Source organism: Enhydra lutris, unplaced genomic scaffold (assembly GCF_002288905.1).
Source record: "Enhydra lutris kenyoni isolate GAN:26980312 unplaced genomic scaffold, ASM228890v2 scaffoldscaffold22, whole genome shotgun sequence".
Taxonomy (NCBI): domain Eukaryota; kingdom Metazoa; phylum Chordata; class Mammalia; order Carnivora; family Mustelidae; genus Enhydra; species Enhydra lutris.
Window position 1 is genome coordinate 15,387,220 of NW_019154106.1, and position 9,515 is coordinate 15,396,734.

The 9,515-nt window shown below is 35.8% G+C and overlaps 1 protein-coding gene across 1 annotated transcript; it reads right to left on the bottom strand.

The window, feature by feature from the left end:
- Positions 1 to 971: 971 nt before the first annotated feature.
- On the bottom strand, positions 972 to 1,934 carry LOC111149642 (olfactory receptor 4A15-like). Its single transcript, XM_022506838.1, has one exon. The coding sequence runs from the start codon at positions 1,923 to 1,925 to the stop codon at positions 972 to 974; it is 954 nt and encodes a 317-aa protein (XP_022362546.1). The 5' UTR covers positions 1,926 to 1,934.
- Between the last annotated feature and the right edge of the window lie 7,581 nt (positions 1,935 to 9,515).

Sequence of the window (9,515 nt, forward strand, 5' to 3'; positions counted from 1 at the left end):
ATACACTCACTGGATCCAATTACAAATTGAAAGAAAGATGAGGACAAAAAATACCAATTTCATATCCAATCTGTGTTGTGAGTTGACCTCTCAGCAAGATAAAGTGTAATGCCAGGGCCTTCAGAAATGACCTTTGTAATACAGTAATCAACCTCCAAAATTTCTATAGAGAAATTGTAAAGAGAGAAGTCACTTTTGACTTATTACTTAAGTCCAGAACATAAACTTTACAGAGGAGAAAGGCATTCATATGTAAAACAGAACATATTCCCAAAATGCTTAGCATTTATTACAATTTTAAAAAAGTATATTCAGAGAACTTAATTAAATGTAGGTAGACTCTGACAGTCTACTGTGATATGAAAGACTAAATGTATATTTCAACTACCAGAAGAGTCTTTATATCTAGATGCACACAATGCATTGAACAATTTAATTTTTCTGCCCAAAAATTCATTAGGATTTAGAAAATCAGCCATATGCTACCATCACAGTATAAAGCTAATAAAGTTCACTTCTCATAGATCTATCCTCAGCTATGAACATGTGCTGTGAAATTTCGAATTAGTTAATTTGACAGGGAATTTATTTCTACTGTTAGATTAAGGTTTTTTTTTTAACAATGTGAATTTTTAATTTTAAAATCACACTCTCTTGGACTAAGGAGAATAATTTCTATTAGGTCATATTTTTAAGTACCAGGGAGGTACCATACTCCACCAACAAAAACTTGAAATAAAACAAAAATTCGTTGCTCACTGAAGAACCTTAGCACAGTATGATTATATAGATCAGAGATTAAACTTACACAATTCTCTTGCTTTCTAAGGGTTGTAACATACTCCATTTAGATAAAGATTAATTTATATAGCTATTTCAGAATAAAGAGGCTAACTAACCCAAAGGAAATCATTTTTAAGATGTAATCACTAATAATGAAAGCAGTCCTTGATTCTGTGAAAGAATGAATATCATGTTCTGCATGAGCAATACAGCCCTCTGTCAACTGAGGTCACATTTTTACTCCAAAGTTTCCACATGGCATTTTTTATTTCTGTATTTCTCAGGGTGTAGATTATGGGGTTCAGCATGGGTGTTATGAAGGTCAAAACCACAGTCATGAATTTATCAATGGGAAAGGTAGAATTAGGCCTTGCATACAGGAAGATACAGGGAACAAAGAATAAAATGACCACAGTTATATGGGATGCACAGGTGTGGAAGGCTTTGTGTTTCCCATCCAAACCATGAGTATTAAGGGAGTGTAATATGACCCCATAGGAAACTAGGAGAATGAAGAAGATGCCAGTGCAAATGGCTCCTCCATTAGCTATCATAGAAACTCCAATGAGGTAGGTATTTGTACAAGCAAGTTTCAGCAAGGGATACATATCACATATGAAGTTGTCAATGACATTGGGGCCACAGAAAGGAAGCTGATAAATAAAGAGAAACTGAACCATTGAGTGCAGAAAGCCTCCAGTCCAGGCCACCAGCAGCATAAGAACACATGTCCTCTGATTCATGATAATTAGATAATGAAGTGGTTTACAGATGGCTACATATCGGTCATAGGCCATCACCACCAGAAGAATGACTTCAGCACCAGCAAATAAGTGATCTAGAAAGACTTGAGTCATACAAGCCTGGAAGGAAATAGTCTTCTTCTCATAAAGCAAATCTACAATCATCTTGGGAGCAATGACAGTAGAATAGATGGCATCTATAAATGATAAATAAGCAAGAAAAAAGTACATGGGAGAATGCAGCGACCGGCTGGCCATAATGGTTACTATGATAAGCAGATTGCCCACTATTGTCACAACGTAGATGAGTAAGAATGGGACAAAGAGCACTTTTTGCCCCTCAGGATCCTGTGTGAGCCCTAGAAGGACAAACTCTGTCACATTGTTTCTATTTCCCATATATTCTTTGGAAGGCATTGAACTCAGGCATCAGAGTCTGTAAATGAAAGGGCCATAATGAATTTGAGAGGATCGCATGCTTTATGTCAAAAACCATTGCCGCACTCAACCACATTTGCCCCACAGGGCCTCACACGGGGTGACTTTCTAGAGAATGGAAGTTTATAATCACCACCCATAGTTTCTGCTTTCATTTCCACAAATTTCTTGCATCAACTACAAGGAGACCAGTTCTCTACCTGGGAGGTACATGGCAGTAGGCATATCTGTGACATGACCTACCAAAAAACAAGGAAGCGGCTTTCATCAGAATCCTGCCTATGAATACTTCATTTTTTATTTTGTATGTCATTTCTTCTTTTCTTGAATGCTTTCTGGGTTTCTGACATTGACTATGAAAACATGCTCATCTTTAATAGCCTTGTTTACATAATAATATCTAGTGCATGGAGCATAAAGTGATTATCTGACATTTAGATAACTGCCTTTCTGAGTGACTTCACTATGAGCTCCAAATATCAAAAAATATGTCACCTGCTGCGGTGAAAGACACAGACATACTATGAGTGCCCCTTAAATATTTATTAAACTTTATTTAATCCAGCTGAATTTTAAACATGTAAGAAACCATCTAAGAAGAGATCAGTACGTTAAATTCTTCCCTGGGATGCCTGGGTGGTTCAGCCAGTTAAGGATCTGCCATCAGCCCAGGTCATGATCCCAGAGTCCTAGGATTGAGCCCCACAACCAGCTCCTAGCTCAGCAGGGAGTCTGCTTCTCCCTCTCTCATTCCCCCTTTTTGTGCTCTCCCCCTTCTTTTCTCTCTCTCTCTTTCTTTCTAATAAATAAATAAAATCTTTAAAAAAAAAAAAAGAAAAAGAAATTCATCCCACTCATGAAAGTACACTTTGTTTGAAAATACAGACACACACACATACGCACACAAATGGAATTGGTATTTATTACAACAGAGGTTATAGAGGAGAAAAATGGATAGTACAAATTTAAGTAAATGGGTACTACCCAGACATTTTCCCTACTTTCCAAAATGGTTTAGAATTGGTTATTGCTAACTGTAGCTCAATTCAGAATGCCAACATAAAGATTTTAGGCAGAATCATGGTATAGTAGCAAGAATCCCACACTAAAAATCTCAAAACGTTAATTTTTGTCAGTCATCCTGGGAAAATCATGTCCCAACTCATGTTCTTATTGGAAAGGTTATAGCCTTCCCAGAGATATGTGTTTCTGAACTCTAGTCATGGAAAACCTTATCTTAAATGACATGCTAGCACTTACTGCTGGACCATCTTTATACTAACCACGGTGAATTAGCATGTGTTAAAGGTTATTTGATTATTAAGGTGATAGATAGATTACACCAGATATTTCATTCATATTGTTAGCTCTTGATTTTCCGAGTCTGTATGGAATACAAGACATTCCTTCTCACTTGAGAAAAATAAATTATCCATGAGGCCTACCAGATACAACCCAGGACCAATTGTACATGTAATATGTGCAACTTTGTTTTGGCAAAATTATTTTAGATGTGCTCCATTATAATATCTACATGTGTAAACCATCATTTGTGAAGGAAACCTTATTCTATTCTTTCTGCTTCTAGACATGCGAGAGGGAGAATAAAAATGTAGCAAAGAGATAATAAAAGAAAACAGAAAAGGCAGATAAGTACTAGCAAAGACCATAAACTAAATGAAATAGGCTTTGAATTGATTGAGTTTGGTTTGGGGAAACTGCATTGGAAGTAGAAGAATTTCAGATTTCCTGAGCTTTCAATCAAGAGTTAGACCAGAGGGTAACCTAGCATCAGTACCAGGACTCACTGCTCAGACTTTTTACATTTCCAGAAAACCAAATTCTGAACCTTAAGATATATCAGAAGAGGCCAGCTGCTTAAAGGACTTCCATCTTTGGGACTTCCTGCAGGTTATTCACATACATACATAATTAAATATCCCCACTCACAGTTATGAAGCTATGTCTGCATTTATAATGACAAATACTCATAATGCATAGGGGTCATATGAGCATTCAAGAGATAACTTCCGGTATGAGGGTCCAACCTCTTGCCCTGTAGCACTCATTTGTTTATAGCTGTGTTTTCCCCAGTCATCTGTTAGATCTTCCAGGAGAGTAAACACATCTTTTTAACAATGGTGTCACCAGAATCTATCTGTGTGCCATATAATATAATATAATATGCATTTTAAGTCAATAAATAGTTGACTATTAAAAATGTGCTTATGAACATAATTATTACTCTAGACTATTGAAAACTAGTGATTTGCTTCAGAATGATACAAAATTCTATATTTTACCATTGTAGTATTTTATTAAAAATAAATATATCTGCTTCCAACATTCATGAGATATTTCAAATTTCTTACCATATTCAATGATAACAAATAAATCACTAAGGAATGCTCCAAAAACTTTAATCTATAACTATCCCACAATAAGATAAATTAAGAGCTATACTACACCAAATTCAACAACATGAGACAGAAAAACAACCCAGGTGTGTGGTATGCAAGGTGTAAAACACTGGGAAAGACTTTCAGATCAGCAGGATAATGGAAATTGTAGACTCTGAAATTGCAAATTTCAGTCCAGAACTTTTTGAAACGATGATCACAATACTTATCTGAATGTTTCTATTTAATAGTCCGTATAGTAAAATCTGTTCCCCACATAAACTAGTGCTTTTTTTAATGGTTGAGCAGTGACCATAAAAATGAAGCACCAAAAATTTTGAGGTCCTAATAAACACCTAATCAGATCATCAGATAAAAAATGAAGATATATTGTATGGGGTGCCTGGGTGGATCAGTTAAGCATCTGCCTTCAGCTCAGGTGATCATCCCAGGAGGGACTCCCTGCTCAGTGGGTAGCCTACTTCTCCCTCTCCCTCAAGCCTTTCCCCCATGTCCCTCACCCCTCCTTCCCTACCCTCATGCTTGCCCTCTTGTGTTCATCCATGGGTGCTTGTGGGCTTATGTACTCTCTCTCTCTCAAATAAACAAATAAAATGTTTTAAAAATTCTTTAAATTTTAAAAAGATACATCTTAAAAAGCTATCACATTTTCCAAATGAGTTACTTTATAGTGAAGGAAAAATGCTACCTCTAAAACCTGAATGGAGTTGAACAGAATCTGGGGACAAGCACAGAAAACAACAATCAGAGAGTGTAGATTGCCTAGCCCAAATATAATCTTTGTGAGTTTTGTTTTGTTTTGTTTTATAATTTTGCAAGAGTGGCTCTGGATGCCCATAATGTACTTTATGAGAATTCAGGTTCTATATTCTATCTTGGAATCTAAGCTGCAGAATCCATACTTAGCAACAGTGTGACCTTGAGTAAATTACTCACATCGTCTGCATAATGAAACATAATGGCATCTAACACATAGGACGGTTTTAAAGATTAAATATAATAATGCAAATAAAGGGGGTGCCTGGGTGACTTAGTGGGTTAAAGCCTCTGCCTTCTGCTCAGGTCATGATCCCAGGGTCCTGGGATCGAGCCCCGCATCTGGCTGGCTCTCTGCTCAGCCAGGAGCCTGCTTTGCTTCCTCTCTCTATCTGCCTCTCTGCCTACTTGTGACCTGTCTGTCAAATAAATAAATCAAATCTTTTTAAAAATTTTAAAAATAATGCAAATAAAGCTCTCCAGAAACTCTGACAGGTAATAGTCACTAAATACATTCAAGATATTATTTACCCTTATTTGTTTCCCCATGTAACTTTAGTGCCACATTACAAGAGTTTCCCCAAAGTCCACTATCTTATTTCATAACACAAAGGAGCATTCCCTGAGAGATGGATGGATTGACTGGGTCATTATCATATATGATTACAGAAGATGTGCTTTCTTTACAATTCACATCCCTGTGTGCAAATTTCCTCTTTCTCCACATCTCATTCACCTCTTTGCACTGAATCATTAAATCTAAATTCAGTCAAAGGGGGTCTTCATTTTATAAATAAGAGGTCAACTGAGTACATAATACAATGTGTCCATTTTACTCAGAATATTTTAAGACCCTAAAAATAAGGAAATATCCATATAATTAACCCATAGGCAAAAATAGATACTGGCATTTTCTGTAGATTTCATATCTAGTAAAATTCATGAATTCCATTTTCACAGACACTAAAATTCACTTTCTAATAAGGTGTACATATTATAGGTCAATGAGTCTAACAAGTAACTAAATTTCTCTGACCTCAACTTTCCACATTGTAAATTTTAAGTTTCCCTTTGTAATAAAGGTTGCTATCTTAAATATCAAACTGTAATCTTACATATACACACAAGAATAGAAAGCAGAGATTCAAACTGTTATTTGTACACCAATGTTCATAGCAGCATTATTCACAATAGCCGAAAGGTAGAAACAATCCAAATGTCCAAAAGCTAATGAATGCATACAGTGTGGTATGTATAGATGATGGAATATTATTCAGCCTTGAAAAGGAAAGAAAGTCTGATACATGCTATAACATGGATAAAGCTTGAAGACACTATGCTAGGTGCAATAAGGTCAACATAGTCATAAATAAACAGTCATAGTCACAGTACAGCAATGAATACCAAGGGGCAGGGGAAGGAGGAAATGGGGTGTTATTGTTTAATGGGTACAGAGTTTCAGTTTGGGATGATGATAAAAGTTCTGGAGATGGATGGTGGTGATGAATACACAATTTATTATGTGTATTTTACTTCAATAAAAAAAATGCCAATGAAATAATATGTCTAGATGGGCCAGAACATTTAAAGATACTAGACATAAGGTAACAATTTATAAAGGACTATAATAATCCTTACTATTATCCAATATATTAAGACACAAAAATAATCATTGGATTCTTTAAATTATAAAAGCAATCTTAAAAAGTTATTTCGAAGACCATATATATGAGAAGCTGTACTGTTTTGATGTGATTTCTTTCTCTTAATATATATTTAACTAATTCTAATATAAAATGTTGGATAAAATTACTGACACTGTACTTATTCCAATAATATTTTATAAAACAGAGAAAATGCACGTACTTACTATCTTTTTCTTGGAGCATCTGGCATAAAATATTTTAGATTAAAGGTAAACCTGTTGCTTAAAAAAGACACATAATTTACTACAAGTAAGTCTATTTTGCCCTATTCTTATGGCAGTGAAGAGTTTTTCTGAGTATGTTACCTGGGTTTTCTCTTTCCTCTTTGGTCGCTTGTTCCAAATCCACACTTCTACAATTCTATCTTCGGTCCTAGGAAATAACGGCTTCTTTAGATGAAGGTAAATCAGGATTGCCACCACATCAACCCTGGTGTGCTGCAGAAAAAAATATCAGGACAAACTTTGTCGCTGCAGCCAGAAATGCTTTGTCACGTAAGGATTTCTCTCTCTCTGCCTGCACAAAGCATGACCATCTTCAACTTTCAAAAACATTTAACAGTTTGGATTATGGAAATATCCGGAGTTGACTTCAAGAATATACAGTTGAGATGACTGATGAATCATTGAATTTGAAAGTCATCATTGACATTATGTATCAAAAATCAAATGCAAAACTTCATTATGTGTAACTGACCACATTAATTGAATAATAAGCCTTTAATAGTATTTTTTTGTCCATAATGCAGACATCTGGGTAACCAAAGAAATGGATATTTTGGATTGTTTGTCTGAAGCATTCCTATGACTGTTTTAATAGGGTCTATGACCACTAAAGTAATGGTTTCTTTTCCCTTCTTGACAGCAACATCAATCCCCAAGGAGAAACCTTCTCCCAGGTAAGGAAAGACATGATTGGGCACTAAATCAACAATGAACAACAAATTACTTGGCTGAATTGTTAAAACAGTTTGTCCACAAGGATGTTTGTTCAAAATTAAATTCACCAAGGATTCATGCTCTTGAGAACTGAGACTTTCCACATAATCCTTATTTTCAGAGGCTTCTCCTGGCCAGTCACTTCAGGAGAGTTACGTGGGAAAAAAAAAAACAGCAATTTAACAGCAAGGACCACGCCACTTATTAATAGCAAACATATAAGGTTGCATGAACAGGAATTCTTTATTTTCAATTATTCAGCACATATATGAAATTCTCAAGCTGAAGAGGGCACTGGAGTGAAGTAAAAAGCTTGAGTCTTTGTGTATAAAAGACATACATAATAAGAATGGCACAAGATTATTGGTAATCAATGCACTAAAAGTTTCCATTTAACTCCGAGGGTGTAACACCCACATGCAAAATTCCAGCTCAAAAGTTTTGCCCAAAATAAGAGAATTTTTCTTACAAATAAATACAAACCTGGTAATAGGATGTGTGATTTGCAAGTCACTATTGTAAATTAATATAAGAAAAAAAATAAAGACTAAAAATCCAGAAATATTTGACACTTGCTATTCAGATATCTTTTATAAAATAAAGTCAGGTCCTTAAATCTGAATCTCTCTACAAATGCTCTAAAAAACATACTATTTCTTTATATTTTTATTATGTTATGTTGGTCACCATACATCATTAGTTTTTGATGTAATGTTCCAAGATTCATTGTTTACATTTTACATCCAGTGTTCCCTACAATATGTGCCCTACTTAATACCCACCACAGGCTCCCCCATCCCCTCACCCCCTTCCCCTCTGAAAGCCTCAGATTGTTTCCCAGAGTCCTTAGTCTCTCATGGTTTGTCTCCTCCTCTAGGTTCCCCTCTTCAGGTTTTGTTTGGTTTGGTTTTTTTTTTCATTTTGTTTGTTTGTTTGTTTGGTTTGGCTTTGGTGTTTTTGTTTTGTTTTGTTTTTTGACAAAGAGAGAGCAAGAGACCATAAACAGGGGAAGCAGTAGAGGGAGAGGGAGAATCAGACTCCCCGCTGAGAAGGGAGCCTTATTCCAGGATGGATCCCAGGATTCTGGGATCATGACTTGAGCCGAAGGCAGATGCCTAACCAACTGAGCCATCCAGGTGCCCCCATACTATTTCCTTATTGATGTTTGTTGATATGGAAGTTTTCTGTCTCTTTATTGATATTTCCATTTTATTCATGACCTTGACCTTTCCTTTATCTTCCTTTTCTTGGCCATTGCCACTTTTTTCTTTACTTCTTTGGGCATCTCTAAGTCAGCGTGTTCAAGTCCTTGTCCAGGAATCAGAGCTTTTTAGGGGCAATTTTTGCTGTTTTTTTTTTTTTTTCCTTTGAATGGGCCATACTTTCCTGGTTTTTTGTATGTTTCCAGGTTTTATGTTGAAAACTAGACACTTGAATCTAATAATGTGGTAACTCTGTAAATTAGATTCTTTTCTCTTCCCCAGGTTTGCAGATTGGGGTTTTCTTTTGGGTTTGCTGACAGGGTATTTTTTGTTTTGTTTTGTTATTATTATTATTTTTTTATTGTTGTAGGCTATCTCTGTGTTAAGGATTGGTCTAAGGTATAAACTCAAGGTGCTTTTAGGTCTTTTCTAAGCCTGTTCCCTCCCCTGGGCATGCATGCTGAAGTCTCCAATTTCCCTAGCATATGTTGTTCTTTTTGAATGTCCTCTTCTTCAAAATCTGGCTCCT

Coding starts and splice junctions, on each gene's coding strand:
- LOC111149642 (XM_022506838.1), bottom strand. CDS start 1,925: ATGGGAAATAGAAACAATGTGACAGAGTTTGTCCTTCTAGGGCTCACA.